General features: G+C 40.1%; 1 protein-coding gene across 5 annotated transcripts; it reads right to left on the bottom strand.

Annotated features, from left to right (window-relative positions):
* Positions 1-103: 103 nt before the first annotated feature.
* LOC105921902 (polymeric immunoglobulin receptor) lies at positions 104-20,127 on the bottom strand. Of its 5 annotated transcripts, XM_036143077.1 has the most exons (10): positions 20,074-20,127; positions 17,253-17,606; positions 15,034-15,357; positions 13,710-13,826; positions 12,828-12,926; positions 12,387-12,424; positions 12,156-12,298; positions 10,275-10,317; positions 9,802-9,892; positions 9,551-9,767 (listed from the first exon to the last, which is right to left on the bottom strand). In XM_036143077.1, coding segments are annotated over exons 1-10 (1,248 nt in total). In that variant the 5' UTR covers positions 20,111-20,127; the 3' UTR covers positions 9,551-9,765. The 5 variants fall into 5 exon arrangements, 4 of the variants coding, with proteins under 4 accessions (XP_035998985.1, XP_035998970.1, XP_035998967.1 ...); XR_004931919.1 differs by having other exon boundaries at positions 9,551-9,892; positions 10,275-10,333; XM_036143074.1 differs by having other exon boundaries at positions 9,551-9,892.
* Positions 20,128-20,826: the final 699 nt, after the last annotated feature.

The raw sequence follows: 20,826 nt of genomic DNA, 5'->3' as shown, positions 1-20,826 counted from the left end.
CTCTGTTAGTAAAGTTGTTTACTGGAACTTCAAACATTTTTGAGTCTTCACCAGATCTTCAACCCTCTTTATCCACCTTAGAAGTCATTGAAGTTGTGCCACAAACTTTCGGACCTCCATCATGTGGGACCACCAGAATTATAAAGCAGAACATCCTGCATATTTTTCACTCTGTCTGTGGATGCGGGGGTTTTCTGTTGCCTTACCTGTGTGTTGCTTTTCAGATCTTTTTCTGCAGCAAACCAGCAGAGCCACAGACAACAGGATGATGATGATAACCAGAGTCAGAGCCACAATCCGCAGAACTTCTGCAGACCCTGTGGAAAGAGAACCTGTTTGTTTGGCATGCAGGTTTTCATATTGGAGGTATGGTGCTGATACTGAGTCTGTGTCTTTATCCTACATGGATCTTAAAACATCCTAAGGCACACGGACACCGCTGTGTGTTTCTCTGTGGTAACAAGGCAGGCAGGTTTATTTGTAGCACATTTCAATAACAAGACAATTCAACATGCTGAACATGATCAGAACAGAACAAATGAAAACAAAAACAAACATAAGAAACTACATTGCAGTAGAATTAATTGTAATCAAGTCAACCAAAAATTAAACACATGGATTTGATTTTCCAGATCCTGCTCAGACGTCATTTAATCCTGGAAATGTTCTCCAAGTGATAGAAGGTCAACCTTGTGTTTAGAGGTTTTGGAGGTTCAGGTCTGAGTCCATCACTACAGTGGATCAGTGGTTTCTAGCTGAAGCAGCTGAAGCTGTGAGCTAACTCTTGATCTCTCCTCTAGTGGTCCAGAAATTATTACTTCAGTTTAGTTTTTATTCAGTTAAAGAAAATGCTGGCATATCCAGGCATTGATTTCTTCTAAGCATTTACTCTTGAACTGGTTCATAGTCACCTGGTGACATGGTGATGTAGAGCTGTGTGTCGTCTGCATAGTGATGTTATGCATAGTTACGGTAGCTGATGATGTTTTTTATGATCTGAGCTAGAGGAGCATGTAGATATTGAAGAGGAAGAACCCAGGATGGAACCTTGGAGAACCCCACATGTGATTTTTATTGTCTCTGATGTAAAGTTACCTGCTGACCAAAAAAAAGTCCTTTGAGTAGGATTTAAACCAGTGGAGAGCTGCAGCAGAGAGGCCGACCCAGTTCTCCAGGCGTTCTAACAGAATGGAGTGATCGACAGCATCAATGCTGCACTGAGGTCCAATAGAACCAGCACTGGTCAGCCTTCTAGAACCTGGAGAACATTTCCAGGATTAAAGGACTGATGTCTCAGCAGGATCTGAAGAAACGAATCCATGTTTATCTTTAGTAGAACTGATCATAGAGAACATGGACCCGGTTCTGAAGTCCTCACTAAGACTAAGAACGTAGAGAACATGGACCCGGTTCTGAAGTCCTTCCACTAAGACTAAGAACGTAGAGAACATGGACCCGGTTCTGAAGTCCTCACTAAGACTAAGAACGTAGAGAACATGGACCCGGTTCTGAAGTCCTCACTAAGACTAAGAACGTAGAGAACATGGACCCGGTTCTGAAGTCCTTCCACTATGACTAAGAACTTGGAGAACATGGACCCGGTTCTGAAGTCCTCACTAAGACTAAGAACGTAGAGAACATGGACCCGGTTCTGAAGTCCTCACTAAGACTAAGAACGTAGAGAACATGGACCCGGTTCTGAAGTCCTCACTAAGGCTAAGAACGTAGAGAACATGGACCCGGTTCTGAAGTCCTTCCACTAAGACTAAGAACGTAGAGAACATGGACCCGGTTCTGAAGTCCTCACTAAGACTAAGAACGTAGAGAACATGGACCCAGTTCTGAAGTCCTCACTAAGACTAAGAACGTAAAGAACATGGACCCGGTTCTAAAGTCCTTCCACTAAGACTAAGAACGTAGAGAACATGGACCCGGTTCTGAAGTCCTCACTAAGACTAAGAACGTAGAGAACATGGACCCGGTTCTGAAGTCCTCACTAAGACTAAGAACGTAGAGAACATGGACCCGGTTCTAAAGTCCTTCCACTAAGATTAAGAACGTAGAGAACATGGACCCGGTTCTGAAGTCCTCACTAAGACTAAGAACGTAGAGAACATGGACCCGGTTCTAAAGTCCTTCCACTAAGACTAAGAACGTAGAGAACATGGACCCGGTTCTGAAGTCCTCACTAAGACTAAGAACGTAGAGAACATGGACCCGGTTCTGAAGTCCTCACTAAGACTAAGAACGTAGAGAACATGGACCCGGTTCTGAAGTCCTCACTAAGACTAAGAACGTAGAGAACATGGACCCTGTTCTGAAGTCCTCACTAAGACTATGAACGTAGAGAACATGGACCCGGTTCTGAAGTCCTTCCACTAAGACTAAGAACGTAGAGAACATGGACCCGGTTCTGAAGTCCTCACTAAGACTAAGAACGTAGAGAACATGGATCCGGTTCTGAAGTCCTCACTAAGACTAAGAACGTAGAGAACATGGACCCGGTTCTGAAGTCCTTCCACTAAGACTAAGAACGTAGAGAACATGGACCCGGTTCTGAAGTCCTCACTAAGACTAAGAACGTAGAGAACATGGACCCGGTTCTGAAGTCCTTCCACTAAGACTAAGAACATAGAGAACATGGACCTGGTTCTGAAGCCCTTCCACTAAGACTAAGAACGTAGAGAACATGGACCCGGTTCTGAAGTCCTTCCACTAAGACTAAGAACATAGAGAACATGGACCTGGTTCTGAAGTCCTTCCACTAAGACTAAGAACGTAGAGAACATGGACCCGGTTCTGAAGTCCTCACTAAGACTAAGAACGTAGAGAACATGGACCCGGTTCTGAAGTCCTTCCACTAAGACTAAGAACATAGAGAACATGGACCCGGTTCTGAAGTCCTTCCACTAAGACTGAGAACGTAGAGAACATGGACCCGGTTCTGAAGTTCTTCCATGGCCCCCTGGATCTCAGAGAATAGACTTTAAAATCCTTCTGTTAGTCTATAAATCCCTGAATTAGCACCTAAATCCATCACAGACTTGTTATCAGGGCATCAACCCTCCAGACCACTCAGGTCTTCTGGCTCCAGCCTGCTCTGCAGAACCAGAACCAGAACCAGACATGGAGAAGCAGCATTTAGTTCCTATGCTCCACTGATCTGGAACAAACTCCTAGAAAACTGTAAAAGTGCTGAAAGCCTGAGTTCCTTTAAATCAAGATTAAAAACACATTTGTTTAGGATTACCTTCGACTGTTCTAGTTAAACTGTTTTACTGAAACATCATTAGTTTAAGTTTGTAGTCCAACTGTTTTTAATGTTTGCTTTTAGTTTCTATTTTTCCATGTTCTATTTTGTTTCTACATTTTATTCCTACATGCTTTTATTCTTTTTTTTCCTCCTGTATTTTATTCATGTAAAACACTTTGCATTGTCTCTGTACTGAAATGTGCTATAGAAATAAATTTGCCCAGCATTGCCACTGTGGTTCTTCCATAGTCTGTATTTATATGGATGTCATTAAACTCCTTGATCAGGGCGGTCTCTGTACTGTAGTGAGGAAACCTGACTGGAGAACGTTAAAGCGGCTGGTCATTATGAAGAAGGTGTTTAATTGTTGAAACTCAGCTTTTCTAATAATCTATTGATAAAGGGGAGGTTTGAGATGGGCCTGTAGTTTCATAATTGCTGTTTTTAGGGACTGGGGGAAAACACCTGACAGAAGGAAGGTGTTTATTATCTGAGTCAAATCAGACGCTATGACAGGCAGAACATTCTTAAAGAAAGCAGTGGGTAGAACATCATGGCAGCAGGAGGAGGAACTTAGCTGCTAAATTATCTGTTCTTTTGCAGTTTATTTGGTTGAATTTGGACATTTTGTCAGGATAAGCTCTAGTTGGAGACAGCATGTCCAGACTGGCCCTCTAATATTATGTATTTCAGTAAAGAAGTTAGCCAATTCATTGTCGGCCCTGGTGGAGTGGAGTTCAGAAGCGCACATAGGAGGGTTTGCTAACCTGTCTTTCTGTGGTAACAGAACATAATGGAATTTCAGTTCAGCAATACGATGCCGTGTCTGCAAAAAATGTCCTTCTTTGTTCTTTAGATTAGCTCCTCACCAGTAGGATTTTGGATTGTTTCAGTTTGGTGGAAGTGAAGAATTTACCACTCACCTCGGTTTGCTGCATCTTCAGATGTTGTTGTGCTCCACTGAGTCAGAACAGACAGATCTGTGGTTTCAGAAGAAACTGAAGGTGTGTAGCTTCCTGAACTGGAGCTTATACTGGTTCTGGGTGGAGGTGTGGAGACTGATGGGTCGACTAGTGGGACGCAGAACAGTGAAGCTTGGATTTAGAGCTGATTCAAGCTGCAGATGTTCAGATGTTTTCTATTTCATTAACCAAAGATGTTCTTATAAATAAAAACAGGTGATATGAAAGTCTCTGTATAAACCAGTTCTGTCTAGTTTACATCAATACCTTCCTGGGTCTGACTGCGTTAGCTATGTGATAGTTACCACCATAACTCCTGTTTTGTCCTTCGTCGTATTCTAATAAGCAGATATACAACAGTTTGGATCTGGAGCTGATTAAGGAAGAGCAAAAAGAACCAGAGAAAACAAAAACAAAGCAAAAGAAGAAAAATACAGAAAACAGAAGAAACTTACCATTGATGACATTGATACTGAAGTCTCTGTATAAACTAGGTGAACCAGTTCTGTCCAGTTTACATCGGTACCGTCCTGAGTCAGACTGGGTCAGCTGGGTGATGGTCACCAACAGAACTCCTCCTGAAGGCTGTTCATCATATTCTAAACTATATCTGCCTCCTTCACCTCTGTCTCCACCTGTCTGAACAAGAACCTCTTCTTCTCCAGGTCCTCCTCTGCAGAAGGATTTGGTTCTTCCAGAGGAACCAAAGGAACAGGCGACTGTGAGCGAGCTGCCAGCTTCTTTATAGACGTGATGATCTTTGTTTCCATCCAGCAGAGCTGTTAAAATAATCATCAGTTACTTTCTGTCCTCAGCAGGATGCAGTCTGATCACATTAATCCCAGTTTCTCTACAGTTCTCCTGGGATCTGCCCAGTTTAACCAGTCTGGATCTGTTAGAACAGCCATCACAGAACCTCAGTGTTTAAATTTAAACTGATCCTCAGACCTTCAGAGAGATTAAAACATTTCCTTGTTTAGCAGAAACTCACCGTCTGCAAGAAAGAGTCTGAAGTCCTGGTGAGAAGCTGAGGACAAAGAGTCACCCACACCACATCTGTACCGTCCTGAATCAGACTGGGTCAGTCCTGAGATTCTCACATAGAACTGAAACCATCCAGAAGGTGCTTCTGTAACACATTCAGTGCTGTATCGTCCACTCTTATCTCTAGTTTCTCTCGTTTCAATCAGAATGTTTCCTCCTTCACAGTTTTCTCTGCAGAAGATCTTCCAGGTTCCAGAGGAATAAAGGCCACATTGAGCTCTAAAGTCTTCTCCAGCTGCCCCGTACATATTTCTCAGTACTTTAGCAGAACCGCAGTTTCTGACCTGCAGAGCTGCAGAGAAAAGCAACAGGTTTTTACGAGTCCTTCCTGTGAGAAACCACACAATGATCACATTTCTACAAACACCGACAGGAAAAAAAAAGATGAGTTAAAAAGCAAGGGAGCCCAGGCCCAGAAATTAGAAGCACAACAATAATAAGTTTAAGATGCAAAATAAGTGGAAATAGAGGTTAAAAGTTAGAGGAGAGTAATGACACAGATGCTTCGACTTGGTCCAGTGAAGCTGTAAAAATCTTTAAAGGTGAATAATCTGTGTTGGTTCTGTTAAAAGGTGAATGCACCTAATAGTCAGAATTCATGTTTTATATGCTTCCCTGAAAAGTTTGGATTCAAACCTGAATCAGAACCATTAGCAGTGGAAGGGCTGCAAAGTTTGAAACATCTTGAGCATCATTAAAAATGCTGCAGATGATGTAGAAGGTACTTACAATAAGCATTTCACCTGCAGAAAGCTTAGAATCAGACTTCCTTCAATGGCATATTATTTAGAAAAAAGCACTGAACTGCTCTAATGTGAAACTGACAGAACTTTATAACCTCTGGTACTTCAGGGTGATGTTTTGGTAAGGCGTGGTCGGTCCTTGGTATCACCAGCTGCAGTTATCAAAGATGTCCAGATCATAGAGCAGGAGAAAGCAAAACAATTTCAAAAAAAATAAATAAAAGATCAACAAGCATTTTATAATCAGGAGCAACAACTGTGGGTCTCTGTTTTGTTGCCATTTTGTTCCAGATGGTCGTTCTCAAGCCATTGTTTGACTTTTGGCAAACAGTGCCTAAGGTTGGACCATTTATACATTTCTAAGGGTCAATTAGAACAACACAGTTGCACATCATCAGCATACAGATGATAATAGACATTATAAGGCTTCATGATCTGACATAAAGGAAAAATACATAGTAAAAAAAGAATAGGCCCCAAAACGGATCCTTGAGGAACTCCACAAGACAAAATAGCAGTGACAGGAAAAAAACTGATTTATATAAACTATACAAGATCTGAGAGGTAAGACTGGAAGCATTTTAAAACTACACCAGACAACCCAACATCCCTCAGTCTGTTTATCAGTATAATGTTGTCCACAGTATCAGAAGCAGCTGATAAATCTAACAAAACTGATACAGTGTACTGGAGTAAGCAGTCATTGACATGAAAACAAGCAAACAATCGACTGTATGAAGGAAATAAAACAAGAACCAAACGTTTGTAAGTTGGAAGGACTGATGTATTTTTAAGTTTCTGAAAAATTGTTTCTGAAATCCAAATTATCATCATGCTAGACAGTAGCTCTGCAATTAATTGATTTATATTTTTTCACAAAAACAGAGTTTCCGCCAAAAATACATTTTTGGGGCCCTTTTCTGCTTTCCAAGCATGCTTTTATTTTTTGTAGTTTCATATAAAAGATGTGCACTTCTGCTTTCAAAAGTGGTTTTAAAAGGTCTTGTTTTGAAAAGGCACCAGAAGTGAAAATGGCGAGAAGATGAGAGCAGCGGCATCTTGGCAGGTATGAAATGATGCGTGGTTGGTAAGAAACATCCCCCAACCACCCGACCAGAATAGCAAAGTTACGAAATGACAAAGAGGTGAAATTAGCAGCACCAGGCAGCTACAGCTATAGCAGCTGCAGCGTTTAGCAACCAGAAAGGTGGAGTTAGCGCATTTCTGTTGGAACATTTAGGGTTTAAATATGCAGACACCGATCAGAAACACACGATGCACCTAAAATTTTACTCAGAGTAAACAGGAGCTTCTAAAGCAGAATAATAATTTGGTAGCTTGGTGCATGAAAATGCACTAAATCATTGTTTCCCATGGCTTCAGTAACTGTTTGGCAGAGACGTCTGTGTTTGCTGCCCCCTCCTCATGTTCACAATGATCTGATTGATGGTGACTTTAGATGCAATGCTTTATGGAGGCCTGCTCTTGTTGTGCATCTAATACCTGCACTTGTTAATGAATGAATTGGATGATTTGAGTCCTCTCTATTGATAGCTCACATATAATTAACGCTAAATAAAAATCAAAGACATGAAATACATACTAATGAACCAATGGCCTTCATTTATTTCATACCTTGAATAACAGACTCTTCAATTCCAACTTTTTCTGCTGAGTAAGTAACTTTTTTTGCTCGTCAGGTTCTCTACATCAAGTAGCAAATAATTCAACTGAACTATGTCAGGATTTCTGTTCTTATTTATTTCTAATGTGAAGCAGATGTATTTAACGTCAGATAATAGTTTTATGGTGTGAAAAACAATGTCTGCAGCCATCCAGAGACATGTTCACAGTGAAGACACAGTTTCTGTTCGATAAATCTTTAAAAAGTGGAACTTACACATTAAACTGACTGATCATCACACTGGGAGAATGTGAGCAACAGAAAAAGGAAGAACATTTACTCACAGACGATGAAGAAGCAGAACAAACAGTGATGAATGTTCATGATGGAGCTGGGATGATTTTCTGCAGTAGCTTTTCACACTTTTTGCTCTTGAATCGAATAACTTCCTCCTCGAGGCGTGATGCAGAACATCAGTCTTCCTCCGTCTGTCAGCTGCTGCAGCCACATCCACACTGACGCTCACAACGTTTTACAAGAGACACATTGTCTCAAACTCAAATACAACGTTTTATAAAAAGTAGATCAGAATCTAACAGAAACAGAAAAACTAAGAATTTAAAATGTGAACAAAGACTCTCTTTCTCCTCTGGTTCTCTGAGAATCAGAGGAGCTAACTACAGCTTCATGATGTTCTAAAGCTGGAGTCAGAAATGTTCTGGTACAATGATCCATATTTGCAAATGTCAACCTCAAGGTCATCATGGGTCTACCCTGTGCTTCAGAGTTTCTCTTCAGACCAATAAAACCATGTATCTGCAAGTTCCTGTTGTAAGAAATCAGTATGAATAAATTAAAAATCAGTTCTTTTGTCAATACCATTTGATTGTTTAACTTAAACACCATTTTGCTTTCAGGAGAAGGTATCCTCTATTTTCTGCATTCATTAAAAAAAATAATTGTTTCCCAATATTCAAATAACTGCCACCTTAACGTGGTGGAGGGGTTTGAGTGCCTCTATGATCCAGAGGGTTGTTGATCAGGGCTTTGGTTTCCTGTCGGGTTTACCATCCCATCACTGCTCTTACTGGACGGGTCAGACTAAGAGCTCATTAGTGTAAAAAACTGTTTTACTCTGTCAGACAGTTTTTTCAATAGAAAATCATTATCTCTATTTTCTGTCAGAATACTTTTCAAAAAGAGTTCAAAATGAATTTCCAACAAATCAACTTAAAACACAAACACTAAGCTTGTTCAACTTCTTTTCTCTGCTGGGTGTCCAGAGGAGTCACAGAGTGTTTGCTGCTTTCTCGCCTCTCAGAGATCTTCTGCTGCAGGAAACCAGAAAAGCTGCTGATAACAGGAACCTCTGATCACAGTCACACCAACCTTCAGAGGAACATCTGCAAAAGTTTAACATTATGTTTATACTGACACCTACTGGTGGACCATGGTCTAATGAATGAGAATAAAACAGAATCTAAAGTTTGAGAACACTTCGGTCAACCAGCAGGTTTCTCTTTGATGTTCTGAGATCAAAGCTGAAGCTTTGCCTTTAACTCACTGACTATGGGTTTCTAAATGGCTCTTAGAAATCCTAACTCTTTTGTATTTTTTTTTTCATTTTAATTAAATATGCTATTGTATGATTGTTGATGTAACAGTTTGTTCTAAGTAAAGTTGAAATAAAAAAATGGTTTTAAGTGGACTTTTAAACTGAATAAATTACAGGGAAGAATCTAAATACCAAAATTTAATTTGTAATAATTGTTGAAGTACGTTAAAGATGAAGTACTCACATAACAGGAGAAAAATTTCCAGTTTGTCAGGAAGTACAGAGCATAGAATAAAGCATTTTATCTACAAATGGAAAACAAACTGGAAGGAAAAAGGAAATCTGGAGAAACTGTTTCAGTAAAAAATATAGAGCTTTTTCATCCTAACCTTTTAATCCAAGCAAGTCATTAATTCATGATTACAACGATGAACCAGCAGTAAAAATCAATTAATGTCATAAATATCTGTGATTTAAAATCACATGTAGCCAAAACTAAAGAAACACAGAGACATTTTCTTCTGTGTTTAGTTTGTCTACGTCCAGATTTCATCAGCTTCAGTGAACAAACTGCAACCCTGAGCTCCAGAAACCGAATCTGGGCCTGGACCCAGGGTCTCATGTTGGCTGTGAGACTGTAGACGGGATGTGGTTCTGGTTGCTGGGAGAAAAACCCGGACTCTGTGCGTGAGCAGCCACCATGATGATATTCTGTAAATAATAAAAACACAAACAAACAGTTATTTCCTAATATAATATACAATCATTAAGAGTCACAAACATCACCTCAGCTTGTGATGAAGCATATTTCAAGATATTCAAGATAAAATATACAAATATTTAATGAAATAGGTTTATTTCACATTGCACACCATTATCAGTATTACAAGAAAATTGTGTTTGTTGCTAAACCAAAAAATTAAATTAACAAAAAAAATAAAGTAAAAATAAGTTATAGGTTACACAACGTTTTTTACAGTTTCTCTCTGAATCTGCCAGTCAGCAGGTGGATCTGTCAGCAGTGAACCGTCTCAGTGCTTTATTTCACTTTACAACAACAATCATCCCGCCAGTATACTGTGAGAATAGTTACCTCCATGTTTGGTCCATCTGAGCTTCTTCTCTGCTCCTTCAACCTGAAACAATCAGCAGCTTTTAAGGAAATAAAACATGATTTAAGTCAAAACAACAAACCTAAAAGCAAAGACACACATTAACGACTCCTAGAAGACCTGAAAAATGCCATTTATTTTAAGACAGGGAAGGATAGCAAGGGGTATCTGGGTAACCCTCAGAGCAACGGTTTAGCGCCATTGAGGTAATGTAGCTATGAATCTCTGTGGATAAATAATATTAATAAAACCGCTGACTGAATATAAAACTTAGTGGAACTTAATGTTTCAGTGGTGAAAAATAAACTGATGTTGCACCATTATACATGTTTCAAGTTATTTAATGTTTAATAAATAACACTCTGTCTGTTAGATGTTGTTCAATGAATATCAGCACAAACAGCTGATATCAGGACAATAGTTGAAAGGGATGATTCCAGCTCTGACGTTCTTTTAACAGCAAACTCTGCACCCATATAAAATAGGTGAGTGACAACTTCTCTTTAAGTTCAATAATTTATTAACAGTAATAAAATGATTATCCAAAGAACATCACTATATAATGCTGTTTATCTGAATTAACACTATATTTCAATCACCACATCCTCTCTACTAGGCTAGTTAAACTTAACTAAAACTATTAAGCAAAATTAAGATTAAAGAAACTAAGGAACTATGTACACAGAATGATTAAGTGAATCCTGGTTAACTATAAATCTGAGTTAAGAACCAAAGTTCATCTTAAAGAATGTGGAATGAGGTTGAATTAGCTTAACTGATTCAGAACATTTGGTATGTTCAACACATTCACAATGCAAATCCTGAGACAAAACATTATTTGATAAAATAACATTTTAATAATAATGATTTTCTAAATAAAAATTAATAACCTTTAGCACACTTGACTTTTGTTAATGTAATTATTTCTCCTGGAAATAATTAAGACCCAAACTGGTAATTTAGGATTGTCAGGGAATTAGTTCCTCCTGCAGCACCATGGACAGTTCCGGATCATTCCACTCTGGTCAGTCCCACTCCAAGCCTGATCTGTTTCACCTGCTGCTCTAGTTATCCTGGACTCAATCCACCTGCCAGCTCTCCTATATAAACTCCCTCAGTCTGTTCCCCACTGCTGGTCCATCTTCAGACATTCGATGCCCACAGTCTTCACCTTCGTCTGCGCCATGTCCTCACCCTGGCCTTTCGTCTGCCAAGCCTCAACTCCACCGTCCAGCTCCAGCCATCTTCTCACACCTGCTACAGTCTGGTACAGTCTCCTTGGTTTTCATCCACTGCTCAAACCCTTCAATAAAGACTCAGCGGGCAAAATAAGAAAGATGAGAGGAGGAGAACCTGGACTCATAGCGGTGGGACCCTGCTGTTGCCTTCAGCTTCCCACATTTCTTGTGGCTGACACAGAATAGCACACGGTGTGCTCTGACGTTATTTGTAAAGACTGTGAACATCGGGGGTATGCGGTGCATCGGGGATATGCGGCGCTACGAGTGCGGGACTGACCCGCTTGGATAATTTATAGAAAAAACGCTGGAAGTGGCATGAAATAAAAGACCAGAGGTGAACTGCAGCTGCAGTCCCACAGATGTGTGAGACATTGCTTCTCCAACCTAAACACGGCCATCTAATCCCGCCCAATCACAGTATGGTAGCCAGAAACCCCTTGACTAAAAAGTTCTGCCCAGATGTTGTGTCGAGAACATACAGAAAGAACAAAATTATGTAATTCACTGCAGGAGCAATGTCTTGTTTCTCGTGGAGCATGTGGCTTCCTTTAGAGTCTTATTACTGTTATTTATTTCTCTTGTCTGATTTCACAACGCTGACATGAAAGAAGATTTTCTTACGGTGAGCTGAGAAGTGAGATGCTGTCGTCATCCCTGTCAGCTCCTGTTGCTCTCCCGTTTGGGTCTTCTCCCAAACCTGAGTGGATCGCCACATCAGCACATCTCCAGACCTCCTCACTGAGATTCTCATAAATTGTGCCAGCCTTGAAGACAAGAGGGGATCTTGGTCATATATTTTTACTAAGTTTTTGAAATATTTTCAGAGAGCATCCAGAGGTTCTCCATCCTCACCTCGGTCTCAGATGTTTGCTCCATTTGTGCATCAGGAGCTGAAAAATGTTTCAGAAGAAGCTTAAATGTTGAAGGTTAACAATGTAAAAAATCCCATCAGTATGATGACAGAGTGGTGGATTTAAAGCAAGACTTAAACAATATAAGTGATATAATGGTGCATTTAGGCAGTCTTAGTGCCTCAGCATGTCTGCATGGACTGAGGTGGAGGGAATGTGCAGATGTTCAGGATCCTGATGATCCTGACAGGAGAGGAACCAGTGTGGCTGAGGTTGATCGTGATGTTCTGCTTCCTCCTTCTACAGTGTAGAGCGTTAGAGCGCCTGCATGAATGCTAGTTTGAGTAAAACTTGTGATCAGATCTGAAGGATGATGCTTAATCATTTCTGAGGGGAGATTAGTCAACATTTGATCGATGAATGCATTTGTGTGTTGTCTTGCCTGTTTGAGCTTTACCACGCGTCTTTCTGCAGAAAACCAGCAGAGCCACATATAACAGGTTGATGGAGATGGTCAAAGTCAGCACCATCAGCAGAACATCTGCAGAAGTTTTGAAGAACAACTGGTTGGTTTCAAACAGCAGAATAATGAAAGTCCACACACAGTTTGCTGAAGGCAAGCAGATTAAGTTCAGTAACAATTTTCCTCTAGTCTGATGAGACCAAGATAAAATAATTTGTTCCTGATGGTGTCAAACATTTTCAACAGCAACCAAGTGAGCAGCACCAAGACAAGTGTGTCTTGCCTGCAGTAAAGCATGGTAGTGAGGGTGTCATGGTCTGCGTGAGTGTTGCTGGTTGTGGGCAATCATGAATACCAACATGTCTTCCTTCAGAAACTAAAAGGAAGTAATCCAACATGATAATGACCCCAAACACACCTCCAAGATGAACACTGCCTTGCTAAAGAGACTGAGGGCAGGGGTGCTGGACCGGGCCAAGCATGTCTCCCAACCTAAACCCTATTGAGCATCTGTGGGGCCTCCTCAAAGGGAAGGTGAAGCAGTAAAGTGCTTCTAACATCCATCAGCTCCATCATGTCATCATGGAGGAGTGGGAGAGGACACCAGTGGCAACCTGTGAAGCTCTAGTGAACTCCATGCCCAAGAGACCTAAGGCAGTGCTGGAAAATAATGGAGGCCACACAGAATATTGACACTTTGGGCACATTGTAGATATTTTCACTTAGGAGTGTACCCACTAGTGTCTAAATATGCTCAATATTAAAATAAAGCATCCACACTGACCTTTAAAAGCAGATTTCTGAATAAGTAATACATGTATAGATACTAAAATCACACATAAGACTTTATACATCACTTACTGTGTCTGGATGGATTGTCAGAAGATGTCAGAGTCTTCCTACTTAGATTGGTGACACTTCCTGAACTGGAGCTTAAACCGTCTGTGGTTGTTGGTGTGGAGGTTGATGGATCAGCTGCTGGAAGAAATCAGAGAAAAGATGGATTAAGAACCAGTTCAAGTAAACAAACACAGACAGATCCGACCAAATGAAATAAAAAGCACAGTGAAACTTAAAACTGTAGGCGGTTATGAAAAAGGTCCAATAAGCCCCTCTAAGGAGGTCCAACCCTGCCTATGTCTCTGCCAAGCCTCCAGACTAACAAGCGTTCAACCTGCAGTGAATTGCTTTTTATTTAAATTATTGGGAAATATGTAGAAACCCCACAACAATATATTATAACAAACTATTTTTAACAAGTCACTAAAAAAGCAGAAATCATGAAACATTTCTCTAGATAGTCTAAATTGACCAAGTCTGTGTGGGACAAGCTTAGCTTTGCATGCTGCCAGAAAAATAGGTTTTTGGTTCCTCTCATGAACTGTATATGGAATTTATCAAGGTACACTAAAGGAAGCATTTAATTAAACAATACCTAACGGTTTTTATTGGCTGATAAGATGTGAGTTTTTAAAGTTTCATCACACAGTCCAAAGGGAATTTGAGATTGAAGAAGATGAACTTCTCTGAGCTGAGAAGCATCTCAGTGCAAAGGCTAAATTGTATCAAATGTTTAGGTTCAAATATCTTTAAAAGCTGGGCTTGTTTAGACAAATGTGTGACTTTTAGAGGATTAAGTTTAACTGTCAGGTTAAGTTTAATCCACCTGTCCGTCTCACTTTTTGTGTCTTTCGGCACAAAACGTCCACCACCACATTGCTGGAACATGTCAACTTCAAAATGATTGAATTTAAAAAAATAAAATAAAATAAAGATGACTTTGCAAAATTTTTGTGATCTGGTCATGGCATAGGTGTTGAAACGTTTAAAAAAAATCTGCGTGACATTCCAGCTGCCCTCCAGTTTTAGCTTGTTTGCTAAAACACAACAAATTTGATAAATTTTAACATTAAATATCTTGTAATGTACTGAATAGGTCAAAAAGGATTTGCAAATCCTTGTGCTCTTTTTTTGACATTTTACACAACCTCCCAACATTGTTGGAAGTAGGTGGTACAGTTAAGGCTTCAGTGTTTTATGAAATAAGTGTTTTATGAAAAAGAATACAAATAAAAACAATGAAGCAAATTAAATAGCCTGCTGATGTTTAGAAAGAACAAAACCAGATAAAATAAACCATAAAATATATTCTTAGTAATATTTACATGATTTTCGTAAAACTCACCATTGGTGACACTGATGCTGAAGTCTCTGTGTAAATCTGGTAAAAATGTTCTGTCCATCGTACATCGGTACCGTCCTGAGTCAGACTGGGTCAGCTGGGTGATGGTCACCAGCAGAACTCCTCCTGAGGGTCGTCTATCATATTCTAAACTGTATCTGCCTCTTTCACCGCGTTCTCCATCTGTCCGAACAAGAACTTCTTCATCTCCAGGTCCTCCTCTTGAGAACAATCGTTTTTTTCCGGTGTACTTAAAGAAACAGGCGACTGTGAGCGAGCTACCAGCTTCTTTATAGAAGTGATGATCTTTGTTTCCATCCAGCAGAGCTGTTAAAATAATCATCAGTTACTTTCTGTCCTCAGCAGGATGCAGTCTGATCACATTAATCCCAGTTCACTGGTGTAAAATGGCAGCTATTCATGACAGTCCCAAGTACTAAAGTAGAAAGGCAACCGGACTTCTTCTGTTGTTTCTTGGTGACATTTTGGCTGATTCAAAAGGCTTCTTCAGTTCTGAACATGGTCGGAGGTAACAGGTAATGCGTTGTAGTCAGAACCAAGCCAGCTGACAGCCTTGTCTGGGCTGATAAACTTAGATGGGCCCTCACCTATGGCATTTTGTAAACATTAGAAAAAAACAAATATTTACCGTTTGAAGACCCTTCTCCCCCCCTCCAATCGGCTACATTTATTTGATCCTTTGGTTTTCCTGCTTAGAACAGGTTCTAGATAATATTGTCACGGAAGCGTAATGGTGACACAACCACCCAACGATAATAAGTTAGTAAATCCATAGTGATAATTTAAATTATATGTATATTGATATATAAATTGGTCTGGATGAACCTGGTAATAATATCAATCTGGTGGAAGTTACGGAACAGTGCAACCATTCACGTTTACCAGTCTCCAAATGTCATGTATTGGAACTGTTCTAAGAACCGCATCCACTGGCAGGAATACACAACGGGTCTCTGACAGAAACTACTGAGTTTGCTAGAACTGTTAGAGCAGAGGACACAGAGTGGAGAGAACCAGCCGCCATGCTGTACATGTGGTGTGAGGCGTGTTCCTCAGGTGACGGAGGCAGTCCTGCTTCTTAATATCAAAGGGACGGAGCAGCGGCCTGAACTGGAGGTGAGGGACATATTGGAGCTGTGTATTTTCCTCCCTTTTCCTGTAGGGCACCACACACTTTTTATACTTTACCGTCTAAGGGCCTTAATGAAGAGGAGACAGTTTTGGGCCTTGGAACAACTGATCCGGTTTGCTCCGCCCATCAGTGGCCATGGTCAGACCAATCACAGAAGTAGGGCCATTAATGCCACTAATGGGGCAGTAGCTGTAACCCGGCAGCCCTGATTGATCTCCTCGAGTTGTTATGGTTACATTTACATTTATTGAAATGCTAAAGAACAACTCACATGGCATCGTTTGAGTCGTTTGGATCATCAAGTAAAAAACCCGAACATTGGCTTGAAGAGAGGGTAGGGTCAGTATCTGTGTGTCCTTCTGGCCCCATTAGTGACCTTAACAGCATGATTGTTCTGACGACAACTTATGAGGCTATTACATTTAACCATTTAACCACCTTGTGAATGAGAGGTCAGAGATCTTTTAGAAACAAGGAAAGAAGTCCAGTCGCCCTCTACTGAAGCACTTGGCCCAGAGGTCAATCCATCACCCTCTGGGCCCATAACCCAGAGGTCAATGGATTGTAACCATCCTCTGCTATCGCTTTAAGGGGGATGGTGGCCTAGTGCTTAGAGCAGGCGCGCTTTCAGTCTGAGAACGTTGCAAGTGTTCGATGCCTGCACACTGCCACTGTGGGTCCCTGAGCCAGACCCTTAGCCCCAGATTGGTCCCCGGGCGCTGTGATAGCTGCCCACCGCTCCCTAAGGGAGTTAAATGCAGAAGACAAACTTTATTGGAATGTACAATTGCAATGAAAAATAAAGATTTCTTCATCATGAAAATGTATAAAAGTACCACCGTCTGTCCAGTTTTCCACAGAACAGTAGACTTTGGGTTTTGAGTTACACTTTAAGCAGAACCACACAAATTCAGTGAACCATGATGTATAAAGTGCATGCAGGAGGTTTCAGTTCATCAATAACTTGATTTGTAATGCAGTCATTGTTTTTTACAGCAGCTCTCTCTTAAAACTGAAATTTCCCTTTAGTTCTTCAGAGAGAAGGAATGTTTCTGTATCAGAGACTCACCGTCTACAACAACCAATCTGAAGTCCTGGTATGAAGCTGAAGATGAAGAGTCACCCAAACCACATCTGTACAGACCTGAGTCGAACCAGTTCAGTCCCGAGATGCTCACAGACAGAACAGAGTAAGTTTTGGAAGTTTCTCTAACATATTTGGTTCTGTATCGTCCGTTCTGAGCTGTGTCATCACTTGTTTCAACAAGAAGGTTTTCTCCTTCACATGTTTCCCTGCAGAAGATCTTCCCTGGTTTATTTCCCATTCCATGCAAGATAAACAAGCAGGGATGGGTGACGTTTTCTCCTGATACTCCGTACTGTTTCAATGCATCGACGGCTCTGCTGTCTCTGACCTGCAGAGCTGCAGAAAACAATTATTTACTACGTTATTATCAGAGCTTTACTCTCATGCACAGAATCAAGTTCAGTCAAACATCACTTGCTGTTTGCACACTAAGTTTTTCTTTTGCTTGATTATTAATAATTTAATCTGAATAATGTCTCAAAAATCAATGAAATTATCTCAATATGTTGCTGTTCAAAATGTACATACATTACGTGTATTGTGCTCAGAGATACTTAAACCAAATGTTCCAACAAGACAACAAACCAACAGATTTATTTCACTTACACTTAATCCACTGGATATGCAAAGCTGCAACAAGTTTTCTACTTCAATAAGACTTCCTTATTTGGGACTAAGTAAGTTTGAAAATACATTTCAGGCAACAGTCAAAATAAGGAACAATTCAGCTTTGCTCAAAATACATATGCTTATACTAGACAATTGGCAACTCTAGTAGTCATAGAGTGCTGACATGGAGAGAACTGCTGAAAGAGTAGAGGGGTCAGGAAAGTACAGGGTTGGTGCAGGTTGGGAAATCCCTTCTAAAGAACTTCTTCAAGAGTCACTCAAAGATAGAAAAGGATGCTCTGGTTGTGGTAGTTGGTGAGTTTGTTCACCATCGTGGAACGACAAATCACAAGAGTCTGGATATACTTGAGCATTGTTTAGGTAAGGTAAGTTTCTTTATATAGCACTTTTCAGTAACAAGACATTAAAGTGCTGTGGCACTGCTGGCCTACAATCCATTGAGGACTGGCGTGACTGAGTCGCAATATAATCTTTTGTGAGATTGGAGCCATTCCATGAAACAATATGTTGGCTAACAGAGACTTGAATTTGATTTGGGGGGTTAAGGGTAACACGTGAAACTCAGTGAACAGAGCGATGGCATGTGCTCTTTTAGGCCACTTGAAGATCAGACGCACCACTTGGTTCTGGACTATCTGCAGACCTTTCACATCACAGGCAGTAAGAGCAGGCAATGCTCAAGGAAGTAGATGACCATAGACTGAACTAGGAGCTGGGTGGTGTGTTATGTTGGGTACGGCCCAATCGTTCTTATGTTTAACAATGTAAATCAGCACGATCAAATGATGAAGTCACCATGATTTTCAATGTCAGCTTGTTCAGTAGAAATTACAAGTAAAGCCGGGTATCATCTGCATAGCGTTGGTATTAGGTCACAGATATAACTCACCTCATTACACCTGAAAGGAAGGGTGAGGTTGTGAATTGCTTTGATGGACAGTTAAGGATTAATTTTAGCACGTTTTAAGATTTGTTCTGGTAACTTTAATTTAGCCTCATATTCATAATGCATAAAACATTAAATCACAACGCTCTGCACTCTGTCGCAACAAAAACCCAGTTAAAGTTCCTGATGAATTAAAAAAGTTTTACTTCCCAACCAGGGGCTATTATGGGATACATTTCTACGCTGGAACACTGTAAAACACAACATTCAGTTTACTTAAGAATTTCAAGCAAGCAGAACTCAATTCTTATCAACTTGTTGTTTATACCCATTGTAAATAAGTGCTGTAAACTGTTACATAAAAATGCTTGATAACTTATAATATTTGAGTTGAGTCCACAGATAGAAAATTACGTATTGGATGAAGTGGAGGCTGCAGCAGATCAGTTTAACCTCATTAGCTGACTTTCTGGCCATGGGCGTCGTCAGACAAAACCATGAGCGAAGCTGCCGTTACGATTAATGGGATGTAGTCAATATAATAGAACACATGACTTCCTAGAAGTGGAACTTGTGATCTGCTGGTTGTTGAATACAAGAAAAAACGTCCCAGTTTATTGAGTAATAAGTCTTGTTAAATTGCAAATGTAGAATTGCATGATTAACAACATGGAAACATAATAAGAAAAAATGTAACTTAGGATCCAGACGGGATGCTCTCTGCAAGCAGATGAACTCTAAACGCTGATTCCCCAAAAGGTGCTCACTGGCACTATTAAGTTAAGTCTACTCAAAGTTATTAAGTTCATAAAGTTGTGAAAACTTAATGTGTAAAACTTACACATGCCAACATTCCTTTAAGTTCGCAAAATGTTGTTTTTTTCCTTCTTTTTTAAAATTAATTTAATGCATGCTACAGTGAAAGCTTTTTTTTTTTTAAATCCGACAAATGAGTGAAAACACAGGGAGGTAATTAAGCCTCCATAACTACTTTGGATCCTGGAAAAGATTCCTGTACTTGAAATGTGAAATGAGGAAGCAACAAATTAGTGCAGTAAACTTTGCTTTATGTTGTCATTCTCTTAAATCTAAAGAAACTCAATAAACCAACACTGAAGTCTTTCAGTCTTACTTTCTTCATATCAGTTTCAGTGTAGTCTCCTCTGTCTCAACTCAACAAACATCTTCAGAATAAGACTGAATTTTATATAAACACAAGATATCTGTTATAAGAAAGGTCTGTCACATCCTTTTAGGGTGGAGAAATTAAAAATAAATTGTACTCACAGAACACCAGGCATAACAAACAGGTATGGAAGTTCATCTTGAGCCTCTGATGGTTTCCTGCCATCTCTTTTTAAACATTCTGAATTTTCCATCTTCCTCCTTTGAACATTACACCCTTCCTCTTTTCTTGTACTTGTTGTTTAATGCCAAGCTTATATATTGACAACTCAAGTTTCCCAACAGGGGTCACTATATTGTACAATGTTCAGTGGCAAAAAGTCCTTAGGAACTAAAAGGACAAACATTTTCAGTTCAATTTTATTTATATTGCACCAGTTCATAACACGTGTCATCTCAAGACACTTTACAAAGTTCATGTTATGGTGAAATCTCATGTCTTTTTTGCAAAGATGGCACAAATAAAGTTGTTCTTTAAGTCAGGACCCGCACATCATTCTTTCCAGAAGTCCAAATCATGCAGGACAAGAAGTAAATTTAATTAATTACAGTTTTATTCATATAGCTCTAATTCACAACACACATCATCTCAAGGCTCTTTCCAAAGTCAGACTCCATCAGATCCTCCAGGTTGGTGAGAAAGTTTCCTCTCTAAGGAAACCCAGCAGGTTGCATCAAGTCTCTCCAAGCAGCATTCACTCCTCCTGAAAGAGCGTAGAGCCACAGTGGACAGTCGTCTGCATTGTTGATGGCTTTGCAGCAATCCCTCATACTGAGCATGCATGAAGCGACAGTGGAGAGGAAAACTCCCCTTTAACAGGGAGGAAAATCAATTCAGTGGCCAACGCATCCAGT

Source organism: Fundulus heteroclitus, chromosome 1 (assembly GCF_011125445.2).
Source record: "Fundulus heteroclitus isolate FHET01 chromosome 1, MU-UCD_Fhet_4.1, whole genome shotgun sequence".
In the NCBI taxonomy this organism is placed as follows: Eukaryota; Metazoa; Chordata; class Actinopteri; order Cyprinodontiformes; family Fundulidae; genus Fundulus; species Fundulus heteroclitus.
The sequence above is the reverse complement of the archived record's forward strand: the minus strand, read 5'-3'. Positions and strand labels throughout refer to the sequence as shown.

Bases quoted from the DNA above. Each gene is read 5' to 3' on its own strand.
- LOC105921902 (XM_036143074.1), bottom strand. From the start codon at position 20,110: ATGAACTTCCATACCTGTTTGTTATGCCTGGTGTTCT. The intron at 17,607-20,073 runs GTGAGTACAATT...TGTTTTCTGCAG, and splicing joins TTTGTTATGCCTGGTGTTCT to CTCTGCAGGTCAGAGACAGC. The intron at 15,358-17,252 runs GTGAGTCTCTGA...TTATTTTAACAG, and splicing joins CAGATTGGTTGTTGTAGACG to CTCTGCTGGATGGAAACAAA.